General features: G+C 43.4%; 1 protein-coding gene across 1 annotated transcript in view; it reads right to left on the reverse strand.

The window, feature by feature from the left end:
* Ston2 (stonin 2) overlaps positions 1 to 21,663 on the reverse strand; it is a 157,697-nt gene that overhangs the window by 78,383 nt on the left and 57,651 nt on the right. Inside the window, exon 4 of the mRNA XM_028875926.2 lies at positions 12,977 to 13,174. Coding sequence (XP_028731759.1) covers positions 12,977 to 13,174 — 198 coding nt within the window. The remainder of the gene's footprint in view (positions 1 to 12,976; positions 13,175 to 21,663) is intronic.

The raw sequence follows: 21,663 nt of genomic DNA on the forward strand, positions 1-21,663 counted from the left end.
CTTGGGAGGCTGAGGCAGGTGGATCTCTGAGAGTTCTGGACCAGCCTGGTCTACATAGTGTGTTCCAGGAAAGCTAGAGCTACATAATGATACCCTGTCTTGAAAAAAACTAAGTAAATAAAATAAGCAGTGTTATACTGCACACACAGACACATGAATAATTATTTCCTTGGGATAAACTAATAAAGAGTATGACATTTAACCTGGTGTGGATTGTTAGAATACCTCCAGAAAGGTCTTCCCACTGTGCTTGTGTGCAAATCCTCATCTCTCCTCTCCCAATGAATAGATGTTTTCAGTCACTTAAGCTTTACTGGGACAATAGACATTATTATTTACTCTGCTCACTTGATGAGAAGGAATCATTTCTTCCTGTCACCTTGCATTCTCTCTTGTAAAACTTAGTTTCAAACTAGCATATAAGCCAATGAGTCCAGCAGGGTAAACTAGTCACCCTCCCAGAAAAACCACCAAGCCTCTTGGTAGGTAAGCAGCTGAAGTAGTAGGCTGAGACACCTCTTTTCTCCTTACTACAACTATGAGAAGAAGACGATGTACAAAGTGTCAGATCCAAGATCCAGTTTCTATAGCAAGTGACCTTACTTATGACGGCTGCAGAAATACTATAGGGGATGGATTTATAGTTTCAATTTGTTCTTCAACAGGGATGGAAGGGGACTTCTGAGTTGTCTTCACATAGTGTTATGAGCTGAACTGTATCCTCATAGATGTACATGTTGAAGTTACCTCAAAATGTGACTATATTTGGAAATAAGTTCTTTATAAGGGCAATTAAGTTAAAACAAAGGTATTTTGAAATCCCTAGTTCAATATGGCCATATTTAGAGGTAAAGGGTGTTGGGCCATTGCATTAGTTATTTTTCTATTGCTGTGATAAAACACAATGGCCAAGGAAACTTACAGAAGGAATAGTTTATTTATTAGGGCTGATGGTTCCAGAGGGACGCGTCCAGCACGGTGGGGCAGAGGCATGGTGGGCGGAGCAGGAAGCTGAGAGCTCACATCCGTAACAGCAGGCACTGAGCAGACAGAATGAACTGAAAGTGGTGCAAGGCTTTAAGCTGTCAAAGCTGCCCCCAGTGGCAAACTTCCTCCAGCAAGACTGCACCTCCTGAACCTCCCCAAACAGTACTACGAACTGGGGGCTTAGGGATTCTATTTCTGCGAAGAGACAACGTGACCACAGCAATTCTTATAAAGGACAATGTTTAACTGGGGCTGGTTTACAGGTTCAGAAGTTGAGTCCGTTATCATCATGGTGGGAAAGATGGAGGTAGGCAGGCAGACATGATGCTGGATAGGGACCTGAGAGTTCTACGTCCAGATTGGCAGGCAGCAGGATGAGAGAGAGCCTCTGGGCCTGGCTTGGTCTTCTGAAACCCCAAAGTCCACCTCCTCCACAGACACACTTCTTCCAACAAAGCCACCGCTACCCCAACAAGGCCACACCTACTCCAACAAGACCGTAATTCCTAATGCCACTCCTTAACTTGTGGGCCGACCAGCCCCCACATTTATTTACCCCAGGGACTCTTGAGGAATGAGGAATAAGAGACTTAGTTAGAAATAAAGAGGGGAGAGAAAACACAGGATAGACTTGGGTGGGCCTGGATCCTTATCCACCGGCCCGAACTTTATTCCAAAAGTCTATTTATAACAATGCCAAGGGGTGGAGCAAAAGACACCTCCCCCCTTGCTAGTTACAGTCAAGTGTAGACCCTTACAAACACCTGGTACTCAGGCCTGTGATCCAATCAGCCTCTTATGCAGTCCTGCTGGGTACAGCCACTAGGAAACCTAGTGGGCTCCAACACTGAACCATTAAAATATATGAGCCCTATTGGATATGGGGCTATTCCTATTCAAACCACCGCAGGGACCAAGTTCTCAAATACTCAAACCTAGAGGGAACATTTCTTATTCAAGCCGTCCCAGTCATGGACACACACAGGGAGACCCATATGAACACCCACAAAGAAGGATGGCCACCTGCAAGTCAAGGAGTCAGGCTTCAGGAAAAAGAAAAACCAACTTTACTGACACCTTGATTTTGGAGAGCTGTGCAAAAATACCTTTCTGTTGCTCCAGCCACCCAGCTTGTAGTATTTTGTTACAGCAGCCCTAGCCAACGAATACAGACTGCACTCTACAAATGACTAAGGAAAAGTCAACTATCGAGTTCACAGAAAAGACAAGAGAAGCAATGAGCATTTTAGGTGCTGCTACCAGACAGGGACAGTATGTTCATGTTTACTGCTCTGTCTGTGGTGGTCATCTGTGTTTCCAGATATGCCACAAGGCAACGGCATCCATTTGCTCATCAGTCTCAGGACAGCCAAACCCAAGAGCAATGAATTCTAACTCCCTTCTGGAAGCTTTGCCTCCCGGGCCGCTGGCCACGTTTGTCACTTGACCAAGGTTAAGCTATGAACTCAGGCTTTCCCTGGAAGGAAAATGAAAACCAACTGTCATGTTATTGGTGTGTCGGTGGGGGTGGGGTGGGGAGAGGATCTGGGTTAGCATATATAATTTACAAGGAGCTTTCTGAAAACCTGTGCCATTTGAGAATGGAAGGGAGGGCTGAAGGTTGAAGCTGGGAGGCCGAGAAAGGTTCTCCAGTGTGGAGTTCCACCTCATCTCCAGTGGGAAGATGGACTGCAGGTCGCCACACAGGAGGCCCCAGAGACAGAAAGACCAAGACCTGCCCTACGGTATATCAGAACCAGAAGCATCGGCGCAGAGTCTAACCTACATTAACTTGGAAGTCAGAAGACTTTCTATGGCCGAACTAAAACCTTAAGAAAGGTAATCCACTTTTTTAGTGGTTGCGGGGGTGGGGTGGGGGTGGGGGGTGGGGGTTGACTTTTAGCGAGTAATGAAATGAAAGGCAATTATGATGAACTGAAAGAGAATGCTCCCCAAAGGAAGTGGCACTATTAGGGGATGTGGCCTTATTGGAGGAAGTGCGCCACTGTGTGGGGCAGGCAGGCTTTGAGGTCTCTCTTGTTCAAGCTTCCCTCAATGTGACTGTCAGTCGACTTCCTGTTGCCTCTGAGTCAAAGATGTGGGACTCTCCGCTCCAGCACCATGTCTGCCTGCACGCTGCCATGCTCCCTGCCGTGATGATAATGGACTGAACCTCTGAAACTGTACGTGAGCCACCACAATGAAATGTTCTCATTATAAGAGCTGCTGTGGTCATGGTGTCTTTCCACGGCCATAGAAAACCCTAAGTAAGACAGCAGCCTACCAGTGCTCCCTGACCAGTGCTCCCTGACCAGTGCTCCCTGACCAGTGCTCCCCTCTCAGGTTGTGACACATTCACCAAATGGGTGAGGTAGAAAGTTGGGTTCTGCTCACGATGTATCCTGGGCATTGGTGTTTTTTGTGTGTAAAATGCAGAAATTCTACTAGACAATCACTTTTAAGTTCTTGGCTGGCTATATGGACCAGGTTGGCTTTTAACTCAGGGTGATCCTCCTGCCTCTGCCTCTGGGATGCTGGGAGCAAAGGCATGCGCCATTATACCTGGCTGAACTTTTAAGTCTGCTTCTACTTTAAAGGGCTATGATACTCAAAGAGGCTAAATGGGAGCCAGGAATGAGAGCATATACCTATAGTCCCAGCCTCTGGGAGAACTACCTTGAAGTTGAGGTCAGCCTGGGCTCTACAGAAAGATGCTGTTTCAAACAACTTTTTTTTTTAAAGGAACTAAATGGGCTCGGGGTGTAACACAGCATGTGTTTAGCATATGTGAGCTCCTGGATTCAATCCCAGCACCAATACAAAACAAAATACTACTGATCACTAGGATCCCATGTCCAAAAAAAAAGACATTTATTAAGAAAGGCTTTGGTGGTAATTAAATAAAATAGCAATAAAAGACCTGATAAAGGATTATGTACCAGTTACTATGACTTCAGAAATTTATATCTATGGCTATTTTATTAAATTTAACATTTTATTATTTAAAAATTGCATAGCATACAATTCTTTCTGATGCCTGAATTTTCTGGTGTTGAATGGTCTGAATGAGAGCTTTGGTGAGCAAATTATAATTTTATTTAGATCAATATTGTTATGTTGCTTGTCTGGAAAGCTACTTAACATGTCAGACACTACCCTTCTCAGGATATCTGGTCACTTATTTGAAAAGTATCTACATTTAAAACTCCCAATAAAATAATTCAGAATTGCTGGGCAGTGGTGGATCATGCCTTTAATCCCAGCACTTGGGAGGTGGAGGCAGGCAGAATCTCTGTGAGTTCAAGGTCACCCTGGTCTACAGTGGTGTAACCGAATCTTAAAAGGTCTTATTAATAATAATAATAAAAAAAACAGAGCCAGATATTGGGGTAAACATATCTGAAAGCTGAAAGATCAGAGAAAAAGAACAAGCCAGCCACTTTCTTACCTCCACAAAATCCTCAGCTTCAAGAGAGCAAGTTTCTGTTTCCTCAGGCTTTATATACCTTTCTCAGATCAGACATCACTTTCTGGGATTAAAGGCATGTGTGCTTCCCAAATAAAGGCATGAGATATCAAGTGCTGGGATTAAAGTGTGTGCCACCACTGCCTGGCTCTGTTTCTCTCATGTAGTCAAGTGTGGCCTTGAACTCATAAAGATCCAGACAGATTTCTGCCTCCTGAGTGATAGGATTAAAGGTATGTGCCACTATTGCTTGGCCTCTATGTCTAATCTAGTGGCTGGCTCTGTTCTCAGATCCTCAGGCAAATTTTATTAGGGTATACCACACAGAGGGAGTTCCAGAATAACCAGGGCTACACAGAGAAACACTGACTTGAAGTTAGCTTTCCTTTAATTTCTTAGGCTGGAGGCAGGAGTATAATACTGGCATAAATTTCCATTAATTAAAGTGAAAAAATAAGTTATTCCCCCAGCCACATCTTAAATGCTCACGGGGTTTTTATTAATAAGACCATTTAACACTTCATCCTACCTACATCCTGACTGCACATGCAAGCATGACCAAATGCCTCACACTCCTGCTCCCATGACTTCCTCATCATGATGGACTGCACCCTCAGACTGTGAGCTAAAGGAAATCCTTTTTTCCCTAAGCTGCCTTTGTCAGAGATATTGTCACAGCAATGAGAAAAGACTGATATAGATAATGACTATGCAAGATGCACTGTTAATAGTACTTTGGTTTGCTGACTACATCTACTATCAAGAAAAATGCTCCTTTCACAACCTCCCTAGAGATGAGGGACAATACAGGTTACAGTCACCCAAGTTCATGAACTGTCTGGATGCTAAGCCATTCCAAGTATCTACTTCTGATGACCACCTTAGGACTAAGAAAACACAGCAGCTTAAAATGGTGCCTTGTATGGCTGGGATTCCGGAAGACCAGTCTTGGGACAGGCAGAGCCACATAGCATTGACTAGCCTAGACGACAATCTTAATTTTGTTTCTTAACTAATATATGACTTGTGGACATTGGTGTCTTCGTTTATACTAAGAGCACGTACCATAGAAGGTAATCACTTCAAAGCATTGCAGACATCCCCCTCCCTGCCACCCCCCAACACACACTTCAGCATCAGCACCTAAGCAATTTTAGAAGGGAGTTGTAAAAAAAAAAAAAATCTTGATTGGGGAACCTCAGGTACTTTATTCAGATATTCTAGATGCCATTTTGATAATATTTGAAATACCACATCATAGCTTTGCTCTTCTTAGATTTTTTTGCCCCAGACAGATGGCTCCTAAATCCTGAGAACCAAATGTAATATCATGGCAATAAGCTTTCTTCCGCTCAGCTTCTTCACACTTTGAGGTGAATAAATGGGAGTAAGGTGAAATGTGGCTGCTTTGGTCAAAGACTGGGTAGGACAGTCAGATTCGGAGACATCCAAACTCAGAGCACACCCTCCCTGCACCCACACACTATCTAATTTTTCTTTTTAATTAAAAGACTATGGTAAAATTAAATGAATAGTACACACAAACCAGATAATGTCAGGTCCAAAGAAACTCGAATCCCCCAAAATCCAAAAGCCAGTCCAACTATCCAGAAATGAGCTCAACCTGGTGGTTTGATAGAAGCCAGCATTCCTCAGGAACTTGTGAAGACTGTTCCCAAAAGGAGTTATTTCCCTTTATCTCTGGCAGAAGGGACGGACATCTCTAGTGAACACACACACACACACACACACACACACACACACACACACACACACACACCCCTGTGGCACCTATCAGCATATCAAAGTCCACACTAGTCTCCAGACTCCTTCAGTCCTAGTCACAAGTACTTGTTATGCATTTAAAGCCCCCACAGCGTCTCCTGGCCCTTCCTTCCTCCCAGCACTCACCCTCCTTATAACCCTCGACAGTCTCCCTGTGCTTGCTCTGTCTCTGTTCTTGCTCTTCTCTGTCTTCTGCTCTCTGTCCTCTGCTGTTCTCTCTTTCACAGAGAGCCCTGGCCATGTTCAGTCTGCTGGCCAGGCTCAGTCTGCTTCACTCTCTCTCTCTGCTCCGGACCGTTCCAGGTGCCTCTGGATATTTTCTCTCTCTTACCTACAATAAAAGCCTTCCTCTTAACCATACCATGGAGCAGCCATGTTGCCAGTTTCTTTTCGACCCCACCACCACACACAGATAACAGCTCAATACTTGAAGACATGGAAAAGAGACTCTTATTACCACAGTCGTCCCAACTATTCATCCTTTGACTTCTCCCTAGTCCTGGAATTCTGTTTCATTGAGCAAAGACCCTTAAACCTATGTAATTGGAAAACAAGCTTGCAAATGAGGGCCTTTTAGCCCCGAATTAAAATAATTACTTTATTCCACAAAACTCCACTGTGGAGTGTCAACATGCCAGACGTAGGGCTGGAGAAGTAGGGAAAATTCTTTCTTCCAGGATGGCCTCTGTCTGGTGGGGGATTCCTAACTCTCTCTCCTCCACTGAATGAACTGCCTAAGAGAGGTTTACATGCGGCTCCTGGGAGATGTAGACAAAGCAGTGGCAACCCCGTGGAAGGCTCTGGAATTGCTCCTTCCCACAGCTCACTGTATCTCTAGCAGTGGCCTTTCACGGCATGCCAGGCACCGGGCTGGCGAGCAGTGGAGAGAGATGGGTTGAATCACACTGCTTCTCCTTTTAGTTCTGGGACTATGAGCAAACCCCTTTAGGTATTATTTCTGCATTCATAACATGGGATGGTAATGTCGGCTTTTAAGACTGTGAAGATTGGATAACGTGTGTATAAAGTATGCAGCACATTCCTGCCTGGCACGTAACAGATGTTCTATAAAGAGAAATATTCTGAAATTATATGTGAAACTCTCTTTAATGACGAGAACGAAGATCTGTTTTCAGACCACCAGTTCTTTGTGAGAAAGTATCATCTAATAATCTTCTTTGTTCTCCATGATTGGTAAATGTCAAGACTCTGTTAATATCTGTGCTCTGAGAAACTCTCAAGCTTCTATGGAGAGATTTTCAAACAAAGCAGCCGTTGGAGGTATTTACTAGAGGGAGGGGTATTTTCTTAATACCCCATGAAAATTTAAAACACAAAATGTACCAGGCAGTGGTGGTACACACCTTTAATCCCAGCACTCAGGAGGCAGAGGCAGGTGGATCTCTGTGAGTTCAAGACCAGCCCGGTCTACAGAGTGAGTTCCAGGACAGCCAAGGCTACAGTGAGAAACTGTCTTGAAACACCAAAAACAACCACAAAATGTGCAACAAAAGAAGATGCAGACACTCCAGAAACAAATGTCAGGTTAAAATTGTGTTTTTCGTGAAAGAGAAAACATACGTGATTTGCTTAAAAAACAAAAAACAAACAAACAACAAAAAAAAACCAACAACGATTCTTCTACTCTAGAATTTGGAGAAAGGAAACCATCATTCACAAGATTATAATCATCAGGCAGGAGAACTGATTCAGCAGATAAAAGTGCTGGCTGCCAAACCTGAGTTAGCCTGAATTCTATCTCTCTCTCTCTCTCTCTCTCTCTCTCTCTCTCTCTCTCTCTCTCTCTCTCTCGCACACAAAACAAACGAATAAATGTCTTTAATTTTTTTTAAACAATTTTAATTGTCTCTGAAATACAGAGGGAGAATTAAAAAAAAACAGTGGTTTTGTTTTTTTACACACATATATTATATAGTGCTATGTGTATTAGATGAAAGAATTTAGAGGATATATACATGTGCCTTGCAATAACAAAAATTACTGCAGTCCCGTCCTGCATATGGCAATCACTGTAACCTGGGACTCCGGTCCTGATTCTAGTTTATGCTCTACCAGCTGCGGTAGTTTAAGGACAAGACAGAGAAGCAAGTTCTGCCTTGTAAAGACACATGTACCTAAGGGTGGGTAAGATTCTCACACTAGCCTTAGCAAATAATGACAAGAGAATCTTCCTGACACACTGACAAGTTGTCACCAAAACGTAGGGCCTCCATAGGCTGGCGGGACGGCACAGTGGGAAAAAACACTTGCCAGGCAAGCATGAGAAGCAGTGTGAGTGCCCAGAGACATTGTGTCAACCAAGTGTGGTGGCTGTCAGTAGTGCCAGCCAGAGCAAAGGATCCCCTGAACATACTGCTTAGCTAGACTAGCTGGAATTCACAAGCTCCACAGCCAGAGAGAGTGCCGCAATAAATAAAGCAGAGAGCAACTGAGGAAGACACCTACGTCAGCTTCTCAGCCCTACACACTCATGCATGAGCATGCATGCACACACACACACACACCTGCATACAGAACACACATATATATACAACATGACAAGAGGAGGAGGAAGGGGAGGGGGAGAGGGAGATGCAGCCAATAAGCAGAACACTTGAAAAACTTCAGCCCATAACTCTTTATCTAACGAACATTTGTTTCTGAGAAAGAAAAACAAAACAAAACAAAAAAAGAGCCCTCTCTGGGGATAGCCTCCTTCTCTGGCAGAATTCCACTGCGGTCAGTTAAATGCAAATGAACAGCTATCATCTGGTCTACATTTGCTTTAAAATACATGACTTTAGATACAAAGGTATGCATAGTTTACATACAAAGGAAACATAGCAAAGTGCACTTTTATATCTACTAGGTCTAGAACTTAAAACAGCAACAGCTCTTTTTAAAAAGGTCAAGAGGTTTAGCAACACATGACAAAGCAGGGCTGACTTTATAAAGTTAACTCATCTGAGAAGGTCATGAAACATCTCTTTCCAAGTTCTGTTTTTTCCCAGCTCTCTAGTGCAGATATGTAATTCCAGGTAAAACTTGCTAACTGATGTGTTTTGACATCATATATTGACATCTGACGAGACAGGCAGGATAACTCAACAGAAAATTGAATGTGTGTGTGTGTGTGTGTGTGTGTGTGTTGTGTGTGTGTGTGTGTGTGTAAACACACATGTTCATGTATGTATATATACACAGTACATACATATGTTTCAGAGCTTTACACATCATGGCCTAACCCAAGGGCTCCAAGCATCCTGCTTTATGTTTCTATTGCTACATGGGACACAGGTTGGGAAATGCTGGACTCTTAGATACGAACGACATCCAGGCATCTAGGATGGTGATAACTCTTGCCTCCATTTAACAGACATTCCAGTCCTAGAGTTGTGCATTCTAATCTCACACTAAAATCTACATGTTTCCTTTGCACAAGCAAACACCAGAGCCTAAGCCTACAACTTAAAGTAGCGTGTAACTACTACAAACATAATTCTGTGTTTTTTCTTCCCTGCTTAGAACAGAGTTCAAAGGAAGAGGCTTGCTCGCCTTCCCTTGATCCTCTGGCTGTTCACGTGAGTGAGTAAATGCTGTGGCATTCTCTGCCTGGTGAAGGTGACAGGTGTGTCTTTCTTGTCTAGGCAAAGGAGACCTTGGGGAGTCAGGGATGACAGAGAAGGGAATGCTTTGGAGGTTGTGGCTCTTCCCAATTTTCCTGTCCTTTGCCCTGGGATGGGGATCTCGAGAGAAAACGTCATCCCTGTTCTCCAGCACCCCATCCCTGGAATGTGCCAACTCAGGGGACTGTTTGTTTTCCTCCTCTAATTGTCCCCGTGGTGGGAAATGGAGAAGAAAGTGTAGGCTGGTCACAGAACCCTTCCCTCCACAATTACACTGCCAATCACGCTGTCCTGTGAGGCTGCCAAATCCCTGCAGAACTCCTGCATGGATGATGGGGAGGAGGCTGGGACTCAGCTCCCTGCAGTCTCCTATTCTTCTGGCTGTGCCTGAGTGCCCCAATCTGTCTTTACCTAAAGGTGACCACACAGAGTACCTGTCCTGGTTGCCGTCATCACACATGCTCAGCCAGGGAGAACCAGAGTGAGCTGGCCTATGATTCCAGCCTTTGCTTCCTCAATCAATCCTCTCCAAATAAGTAAGCCTCTCCTGGTGTATCATCTGCTTCCTTCCAGGACCCTGATAAACTGGGAAAGAGGTTTTCTTTTCTCCCTCTCTCTCTTTCTCTGTCCCTCTCCTCTCTCTTTCTTGTGGTTTTTCGAGATAGGGCTTCTCTGTGTAACAGTTCTGACTGTTTGGACATCTGCTTTGTAGCCCAGGCTGGCCTTGCCTTGAACTCACAGAGATCTATCTGCCTTTGCCTCCTGAGTGCTGGGAGAAGGAGGTTTTCTTGATGATGAACTATTAACAATATTACTGAGAAAAGGAAGATGTTAAAAATGATAGTTGCTGGGTGTGGCGGTGCATGGTGTTAATCCCAGAAATCAGGAGGCAGAGTCAGGCAGATTTCTGTGAGTTCAAGGATAGCCTGGTCTACAGAGTAAGTTCCAGGACAGGCAGAGCTACACAGAGAAACCATCTCAAAAAAAACGTAGTGTGTGTGTGTGTGTGTGTGTGTGTGTGTGTGTGTGTGATTATAAACCTTGGAGTCAGATGTGGCTCAATGATAGAGCATTTGCCTAGCAAATGGATTCAACCTTCACATTTTCTTCAGTAAAGGGCCCAATTTGTACCTCACCAGAGTCATGAGAATTATTTGGCAGGGAAATTTTATCCCTGGTATCAGTTCTTCCAAGTCAAGCATCATGGAAGTTGTTCTATATAAATTGTCTTACCTGGTAAGGTACAACTGCTATTATTTCTATTTGTCAGATGATGAAATTGAGTCATAAAGATAGTAAGGGTCTTGGGCTGGAGATGTGCCCGGTATATCGCAAGGGCATGCACATGGCCCTCCGCCTGATTCCCTAGTGCCACAAACTCACACTCTCTCTCCTTCTCCCCTCCCCCATTCAGTGGTTTAGTTTTCATTAACGTTCCCCATAGTCCCATGTGATTATCCCCTCGTTCTTGGCAGGTGGTGGTGTTTGGGGAGGTTGCAGATGGTCGCTGGAGGAGTTGGGTCACTAGGGGCAGATCTTGAAATTTACCAGGCTCTGCTTCCTGTCTGTCTGCTTCCTGTTCCACCAAGACATGAGCAGGCGAGGAGTCCCTGCCGCATGCTCTGGAAACCATGAAGCCACCTGCTTCTGTGCCTGGCCTACTGGGACGGATTGTGTCCCCTCAAACCGCGGGCCATAAGAACTTCTCCCCCTAAGTTGTTCCTTGTCAGGTATTTGGTCAAAATAAGGACACACTCATGCACACACATCTATGTGCATCTATAAATGTATATAGTGTAAAGATTGCCGAAGGGCATGTGGCTGGTATATGGCGGAACCAGGATTTGAATGGATGACTGTGGAATCTGAGCGTCCATAAATAGGACAAAGAGTGTGTGCTCCCTTCCTGTGAAGGCTTGGGGAGGAAGCGGAAGGCAATGAGAGGTGATGGGGATGCTCAGCCTCTTTCCCCAACAGCCCTAGCTGCTGCAGGTGCCTCCTACCCACGAGATGGTCCTGTGGTGGAAATGGAGTTGTGGGGCATTTAACAGTCACATCAGCCACAGAGACTAACGCACACTGAAGGGATGTTTATGAAAACAAAATGCCTTAAAGAACAATCGTCGGTAAAGATAGATTCTTGGGTGAACTATGCTGGCAGGCAATTTTATCAAATTCCGAAGCAAATCCTGCCTGAACCTTTGACTTTCCGTGCAGGATCACTCTTAATGCTGGTAGAATCTACCAGCATACCGCAGGAGAGAAAATGTTACCTAAATCTTAAAAATGAGCTAGAGACAAACTTCAACAATATTTTTGAGAAGGAAAACAAAACACCGTTGACACCGTGGGGTATCTATGAGAATAGTTGCACCCATAGTGCAGCTAGCGGTAATTCTTGTCCCTTTCAGGGAAAAACAATCCTTTGGCCAAACAGCACAAACAACAAGACCTTACATCTTTCCATTACTACCCCAAAGAGCCCATGATACAGTGCTTGTTGGCGGACCCCACTTGCACCTGCGATGAAGGCCAGACTTCCATCCTACACCAACTGCAAAGTTTTACAGATGAGACTGTGTGTGGCACATTAAAGACCAGCAAGCGCACGGCCCGGTGAAGGCACAGTGCTACGGGCCTTTGGCTGCAAAATCATTAGCAGTCTGGGCAGTGTGGCTGAACCCAGATTCTCGTTCTGTTTCACCTAATCAATTTCTCTCTGTGGAAATTCACCTCCCTCTTGTCGAGGAGGAAAGATGTGTGGGCAGTGGCAGGATGAAAGATTCACCCTCGTGAATATCACACAGAGCTCAGCAGCAATTGTAAGGGAGAATTCATGGACAGGGAAACAGTCCTTGTACTAAACAGTCAGAGAGCAACACTTTAAGGTACACCGTCAGATGGTTTCCCAGTGTGAAGCATTGGCCGAGTAACCAGCCCGTCTTGTTTATTCATTCTCCCCATGCCGTTGCAGACGGCTGAGGGTACCAGCTTTTGAACTGGACAGCCACATATGTATTCATTCTGGCTGGCGGGGAATGAGGAGCTTGAGGGGGATCTGGGTACACGGCAAGTGAGCCGCAGAGCGCTCTAGCTCAGAACTCGGGCTTACCGGTGGAGTCGGTCCTGGACGCCCTGCTGCTTGCCTGCTCCTCCGCATGGATGAGCTGCAGGTCCGTGTACGAAGGAGCAACACTGGGACTGCTGGTGTCCTCGGAATGGGTGGTCCAACTGCTCTCCGAGGTCAAAGGGCATCTTCTCAAAGAGTCAAAGGAAGGGCATGTCCAGCAGGGCATGGTCAATGTGAGGGCTGAGGACAGAAGAACATCCAAGAGGGCACAATGTAAATAGTTGTCTTTTGCTTACATCTATCACATCTGTCTTAACTTTGATGTCACTCAGATCCTAGGCAATGGCAGCCGTCATAGAGGGCAAGGAAATACCCGGGATGAGGAGAGAGAAGATGGGTTGACTGAGGTCTCACAGGGAGTCACTAGCAAAAGGGGCTGGAGAGATGGGTTAGTTCGTATGGTGCTTTGAATGTGAATGCTTCCCCCCCACCCCCCGTAGGTTCATAGGTTTGAATGCTTGGCCCCAAATTAGTGGAAGGAACTATTTAGGCAGGATTGGTATGCATGGCCTTGTTGGAGTGGGTGTGACCTTGTGAAGGAGGTGTGTTACTGGGGGTGAGCTTTGAGGTTTATAAAGGCCAGGTCAGGCCCAGAATCAATCAATCAATCAATCAATCAATTTCTCCTCCCCTCCCTCTACCTGCAACTTGCAGATGAGACGTGAGCTCTCATCTACTGCTCCAGTGCCATGTCCTCCTGCCTCTCTCCCGCCATGATGATCATGGGTCCACTGTCTGAAACCGTAAGCAAGCCCCCAATGACATGCTTTCTTTAAGACTTGCCTTTGTCATGGTGTCTCTCCACACCAATGGAACAGTAACTAAGATGGTCAAGTGCTTACGGTTTAAGCACAAGAACCTGAGTTTGAGCCTAAGCACCCACATAATAAAACAGGTGGGTGGGAGGTGCTTGTAATCCCACATATGGAAGCAAAGGCAGGGGATCTCTAGGGCCTGCCTGCCACCCAGCCTCCTCCGATTAGAGTGCTGCAGTCCCAGTGAGAGATCCTGTAGTTTCACAAAAACAAAAGATATTATATACATACACACCTGAACACACACACATACACACACACACAAACAACAACAAAAAAAACAAAAACAAACACACATACACACAACACACACACACACACACACACACACACAACACACACACACACACCATATTGAAACTTGGATCTCAGGGCCCTCAAATTAAAAAAAAAAAAAATTCTAATTAAGGGAATACAAATAACTTTAGGGCCCAATATAATTTCTAAATCTAGACTTTAGTTTCATTTGGGCCCAAACTACAGAATTCTTGGATTTTCACTCTGATCTAGGCCTTTCCTCCATTTTCAGTAGCATATCAGTAAACTGGAGAAAACTTAACAATTTACATTGCAAAGCCAGAGGCAGAACAAGTTTTAGGTTAGGAGTAGACACGACATGTAGACACACACACACACACACACACACACACACACTCTCACACACGCACACACACCACATGCAAGATGCCTCTGCTTGGTTCAAGTCTGACAATAACTGGAAGTTCTGCACACGGTTACATACACAGTGGAGACTTACTGGGGCTGCTGGCTTGCATAGAACATAAAGAAAATATCTTCTAAAGGGAAACACACAGGGCTTGGCTTTATCTCCTTGGCTCAGAGCATCAACCAGCTTTTCCAAATGCTGTGCGTGTGTGTGTGTGTGTGTGCGTGCGTGCGTGCGTGCGTTACTTTTTTCTCTTTTTAGTTCTCTTCATTTGTTCTTAGTTAACTACCCACCGCACATGCTGTCCACAGTGCTGTATAATGATTGCGTCATTGCAACATCACCATCAAGACACTAGAAAGATCGTGAACAGAGAATGAGGAACAAATGCAAACACCATTTACTGAGTATCCATTCACAAGTCAGGCACTTTACAAGTGTTTTTGCCTTTGATCCATTGATATGAGGGGGTAGGTAGTGGTTCCTTACATAGGGGCAAGCCAGCATGCAGATTAGGAAACCTGCAAGATCATACAGTCTTGGCAACTTGATTTTCTGTGTACTTTGTGGTTTATTATTGTTATCTTTTTACCATCCTCTTGGGACATTCTGCCTAAGATGGCTAGCTTACAGGCACTTTCTTCCAGAAAGAGTTAGTTATGCCTCTGGGCTTTTCCTTTTCTATTCCTGTATACCTTTGTTTCTTACTTGGTGGCTGGCCCCTGGAATCCTCCTCCTTCTCTGGCTCCTTCCTCCCAGATTTCTCCTCTTATTTATTCTCTTTGCCTGCCAGCCCTGCCTCTCCTTTCTCCTGCCTTCCTACTGACCATTCAGTTCTTTATTAGACCATCAGGTGTTTTAGATGGGCAAAGATCACAGTTTCATAGAGTTAAACAAATACAACATAGACAAAAGTAACACATCTTAAAATAATCTTCCCCAACAGGTTCTCATTCACATATCTGGGTTCCTAAGGATGTGAGAGAATAAGAGGAGGGCAACATCTGTAAAAGTGCTGGCTGAGAATTTCCCAGAATTTGTGAAAGGTTTTTTTTTTTTTTTTTTTTCACATTAGAAATCCCCAGGAATGTCAAGCAGAGTAACTAAAGTAGACCCCACAATCGTGTAAGACTAAAGACAAAGGGAAATTATAAAAGCTATCGGAAAACTACATATTACTTTCAAAGGTGGTCTACCACCTTCTCAACAGAACGAAATGCCAATGAACATGTCATAATGCTGATACAGGCTCAGCATCAGGATAGGATTTCACCCAGAGTGTTCTTTCCTTCCTATTGCTGTGAGAAAACACTCTAAAACAAAAGCAATTAGGGGAGAAAGGGGTTTATTTCAGTTTCCAGTCCATCACTGAAGGGGGTCAGGAGGGAACTCAAGCAGGAACTTGAAGCAGAAACCATGGAGGGATGCTGCTGGCTGCATGGCTCTTGGGTTTATGCTTAGCTAGCTTTTGTATACAGCTCAGGACTACCTGCCCAGCAAACAATACAGCCCGCAATGGACTGAGCCCTCCTACATCAATTAACAATTAAGAGAATCTCCCACAGATATGCCCACAGGCCAATCTGATCTAGGCAATTCCTCAGCTGAGACTCCTTTCTCAGGTGACCCTAGGCTATGTCAAGTTGATGGTTAAAGCTAACTAGGACATGGAGAAATGCCTTTACCAGGAAAGGAAAAAATAGAGAGTGCGTATTCTTTATACCTACACCTAGAACCTTCAAGAGCAGTTGCCAAAAATTGCAACATGAAGCAAATTTTGGAAATGTCAAAAAATTGGTATACAGATCAGAGTACTGATCATAATGTGATTAGTATTCATATAAACTAGTTGCTTAGATAACTAGTACCTGGTTTTCTAAATTTGATACAAGATTATTTGAAAAATCATATTACCTGATCAATTCAGCAATCCAAATATTAGAAAATATTTTATGTAACCATGTCAAGAATACAGGTAAGCTGAACATAACAGTGCACAACTATAGTCCTACTACCCAGGAGATAGAGGCAGGAGGAGGGTGAAGTCATGCCCGGCCTTAGCTACAAATCAAGGTCCTCTCTTAAAATAACAAGAAAGAAGCATTACTATCAGAGAAGGTGGAATTTCTCACGATAGAAAGAAAACTAAAATCTAAAAAAAAAAAAAAAAAAACTAACACTCTGAGGAAAAAAACCTGATTATTTTGAAAAACTGTCAAGAAGAAGAGACAAAATAACATTAAGAATAAAAATGGGGAGGAGGGGTGGGCAGGGATTAGCTCAGTTCACAGGGCACTTGCTTAGCATGCATGAGTGAAGCCCTAGATTTGCTCTCCAGCACCATCTAAAATGAGCATGGTGGCTCATACCTGTGATCCCAATATCCAGAGGTGAGACGATTAGAAATTTAAGTTCCTCCTTAGCTGCAAAGTAAGTGTGAGGCCAGCTGGCACTATATAAGACCCTGTCTCAACAAAATCAACCAACCAAAGGGACAAAAAACCATAGGGTACAAAAATGGTACTCAGGTACAAATACTATAATACTATATTGAGAAGGCAATAAGGGGAAATAATGAATATCCTTACATAATAAATGTGAAAACAAATAAGATGTAGAAGTCTGGGACTTGTAGCTTTTAAAAACCTCATTCATGAAGAAAGTTAAAAAGAACTTGATTTGTCTAATAACTACGAAATGAAGTGACCCAGTACTTACGGAGTTTCCATAAACAATGTTTCTGGCCAGGTATATTTGCTGAAAAAGTCAAATCTTAATAGCAAAAAAGAAATTTCCATCTTCCAGTGATTATTCCAGAGAATAGAAAAAGGCCCCCTCACCAACTTGTTTTATGAGGTTAGAATTTCCTTATACTAACCTGACAATACAGATCCAACATCTACCCAATTAAATGAGAATTACAGGCTAATTTTAATCGTGAACCTGGATTTCAGACTCCCAAACACTATTTCAGAGGCTCTTGTGATTTACTGAAGGGAACGTTATATCACAACTAAATTGGACTCACTCCCTTCATACAAGGTTGGCTGAATACAGTGTTCCTCAACCTCTTTTCATTATTGTTTTCCTGAGAAGTTTTGTCATTTTTTTCTATAGTCTCTCCTTCTTGCCCTCCCTCCCATTCCTTCTCTTTTAAATTTGATTTACTTTTATGTGTTTGATTGTTTTGCCTGCATGTATGTTTATGTACCCCATGTGTACCTAGTGCCCAGAGGCCAGAAAGGGCATTGGATCCCCTGAGACTGGAGTTATGACAGTTGTGAACTTCCATGTAGGTGCTGGAAATATTACCTGGAACCTCAGGAGAGAGTAGCTAGTGTTCTTAACCGCTGGGCAATCTCCCCAGCTACTACATAATCATTCTCTTTCCCAAAGTACCTTTCCAGTAGAATATCACAACAAAGAAATACATGTTAATCCAACCCTACAATCTTAGTCAGATTTCCCTGTAGGTGGACTTTTCTGTCCTGCCACCCAGTTCCCAAATAACCACATAGAGACTTATTATTAATTATAAATGATTGGCTGATAGCTTAGGCTTGTTACTAACTAGCTCTTACATCTTGAATTAACTCACATTTTTATGTCCTACCATGTGGCTTTTACCTCTATCCCATTTTGTGTGTTTAACTCATTCCACATCTGCCTGGTTTCTCTTGACACTCCACCCTTCTTCCCAGCGTCCTTCTAGTCTGGCTCTCCCACCCAATCTCCTCCTGCCCAGCTATAGGCTAGTCAGCTCTTATTAACCAATGAGAGTAATACATATTTACAGTGTACAAAGATTATTCCACAGCATTTCCCTAGTCGTGTGTGTGTGTGTGTGTGTGTGTTTTTTTTTTTTTTTTTGTTTTGTGTGTGTGTGTGTGTGTGTGTTTAGTTCTGTGGTATTAGCAATGTGAAGATTTAATCTCCACAACCACGGTAAAAATAAAGAATAGTCCCATTACTAGAAAGATATGCCATGTTTTCTTTGAGACAAGATTTCTCTGTGTAGCCTTGGCTTTCATTAGTCCACATAATGTCTTTGACACATAATCAATTGTTGTAGATATTAATAAGCCATTCCTTTTTATTGATGAGTAGTACTCTGTGGCATAGACAATATCACAGTTAGTTTAACCACCCATCATCACATATATCCATCCATCAAAGAATATCCAAGCTATTTCTAATTCTGAGTATGACATCAAAGCTGTTAGAAACATTTGTACACAAGTTTGTATGGAGGTAAACTTACATTTCCATGGAATTAACAAATGTTCAAGAGTACAGTTTTGTGTGACAGGGAAATCGCATGTCTAGGTTTATATGAAATTATCAAACTGTTTTCCAAAGTGATTATTTGCTGTGGGATAATACTTTTGTACACTGGTTTAATAAAACACTGATTGCCAGTAGCCAGGCAGGAAGTATAGGCAGAATAGTCAGACAAGGAGAATTCTGAGAAGAGGAAGGCTGAGTCAGGAGATGACAGCCTGCTGTCCAGGGAGCAGCATGTAATGGCACACAGGTAAAGCCACGGAAACATGGTGACATATAGATAAACAGAAATGGGCTTAGTTTAAGTGAAAGAGCTAGTCAGTAATAAGCCTGAGCTAATGGCCAAGCAGTTTGTAAAAATATAAGCCTCTGTGTGTTTACTTGGTGGACATGAGTGGGAAAGATTTATCCCAACCGCAGGCCAGGTGGGACACAGCAAAACTTCAGCTACAATTATTGCATTTTATTATCCCAATAGTAATATACGAATGATCCATATGAACAGTTCATTCTCTAAGCATTTACTATGATCCAGTTTCTAAGCATTTAATACTGTCGTTACTTAATTTAATCTTTTAAAAATATGCTTGTGTGTGTGTGTGTGTGTGTGTGTGTGTGTGTGTGTGAGAGAGAGAGAGAGAGAGAGAGAGAGAGAGAGAGAGAGAGAGAGAGAGAGAGAGAGAGAGTACACATACATGTTTATGTGTGAGATTGTGGGTATACAAGTCATGACATATGTGGGGAGGCCAGAGGACAACCTTGGATGTTGGTTTTACCTTCTATTTTGAGACAGGGTTTCTTACCTACTGCTGAATGAGCCAGGCTACCTAACCTGTGAACCTTCAGGTATTCCCCTGTCTCCACCTTCTATCTCACCATAGAGCACTGGGATTACAGAAGTGCCCTCCAGCATCCAGGTTTATGTGGGTTCTGGGGGTTCTCATTGAAGTCTTCACACTTGTATAAGCAAGTTCCTTATGCACTGAGGCATTCCCCCAGCTAATGAGGTCTTTCTGAAAAATTAATAGTGATGGGGTCTTTTAATTTCCATTTTCTTAATGGATAATAAGTGCATCTTTTCATATCCTTTTTTATCATATCTATATATGTGTATCTTATAGGCAAATTTGTTTATATCTTTTGGCTATTTTTAAATTAAATTGCTTACTGTTGAACTTTGAGAATTCTTGTTAAGTTTTTTATGTTTCTTTGCATGTGTGTCTTCCCATGCCATGGTATCACACCCGAGGGAAGGTCAGAGGACAACTCTCAAGAGTGAGTTGAACAGTATGGGTTCCAGTGATTGAACTCAGCCTGTTGTGCTTGGTTGCCATCAAAACAGCATTAAGAAAATGTGGCATTTAGGTACTAAAAAAAATGAGATTAAACTTGTACTTTATATTGCATAGAGAAAACCAATTCTAGGTGAATGGAACATCAGGGTGTAAAAGGCTACACAAGAAATATTGCACAAGACAATGGTCAAATGCCCTTAGGATGAGGAAGCAGGGGAAGATTAGATTTCTTAACCAAATGCAGAAAACATTCAGCATAAAATAAAATGAATGACTAAAACAAAGGCTACGTATGATGTAGATGGGAATACCTACCACCCGTTGAACACCTTTAATCCCAGCACTCAGGAAGCAGAGGCAGGCAGATCTTTGAGTTCAAGGTCAGTCTGGTCTACAGAGAAAGTTCCAGGACAGCCAGTGCTATCCAGGGAAACCCTGTCTTAAAAGCAAAGAGATAAAAAAATAAAAATAAAACTCTAAACCACACCAGAAACTGACTCAGCTAGTCTTGGTGGTGCACGCCTATAAACTCAGTGGTATGTGTTATCCCATTGGTCTGAAGAGGAAAGCCTGTAATGCAGCCACTTCCGCCTACTTTTGTATATGAGAGAACCACCTGCATATGTTCTCCAGGCTATAGGTTACTTACACATAACAAAACATAAAGGAGGCCTGGGGATATAGCTCCACTGGTAGAGTACTTGCCTAGTGTGTACAAGCCCTGCATTTGCAGCCCTAGGTTCAGTCCCCAGCACCGCCTAAAGCCTAGTGTCCTGGTCCACACCACCTATAATCCCTACACTCAGATCAAAAGACGTTCTAAGCCAGTCACCTCCCACCTCAGCCACCTCCCACCTCAGCCTGGCAAAATTACAGTTACGAAGGAGCAACGAAAATAATTTTATGGTTGGAAAATAATTTTATGGTTGGGGGTCACCGCAACATGCAGAACTGTGTTAAAGGGTCACAGCATTAGGAAGGTCGGGAAAGAGTGCTGTAGAGTGTTCTGCTCTAAATGGAATGTAACTGTCTTACTTCTCTACCTCTAAGACTCGGGGATCTTGGAGGAAGAGAGGGTGGAAAGATTGTAAGAGCCAGAGGTGGTGGATAACTTTAAGGAAAATGTTTCCTGGGCCCAACAGGGCAGATACACGTACGAATTCACAGGGATTGTGACAGCGTGTCCCAACTCAGGCCAGACAGGAGCCTGGCATGAAGGGGAAGAGGCGGGAGTGATAGCCTACCACCAGCAGAGGAGCTATTGGCATTTGATGGCTGCTTAGAGAAGGAGAGTCAGTTTTCTTTAATGATGTGACCCCTGGTAGGTTGACCACGTTCCCAATAGTAGTTGGGGTGGCACAAATTGTACCCAGCTAGTTTTTTTTTTAAAAAGAGAGAAGGGGGAAGGGAAAGCTCAAACTTGGGTAGGTAGGGAGGTGTGGGTGGAAGGGCTGGGTCGGGGAAGGGGTGGGGGAAGAAGGATGAATATGACCAAAATTCATTGCATGAAATTCTCAAAGAATTCATTAAAATATTATTATTTTCAAGGCTCAATGACATCCTTGGTCACAAAAGGAATTTGAGGCCTGCCTTTACGAGACTATGTCT

The sequence above is a fragment of the Peromyscus leucopus genome, chromosome 14 (assembly GCF_004664715.2).
Source record: "Peromyscus leucopus breed LL Stock chromosome 14, UCI_PerLeu_2.1, whole genome shotgun sequence".
In the NCBI taxonomy this organism is placed as follows: Eukaryota; Metazoa; Chordata; class Mammalia; order Rodentia; family Cricetidae; genus Peromyscus; species Peromyscus leucopus.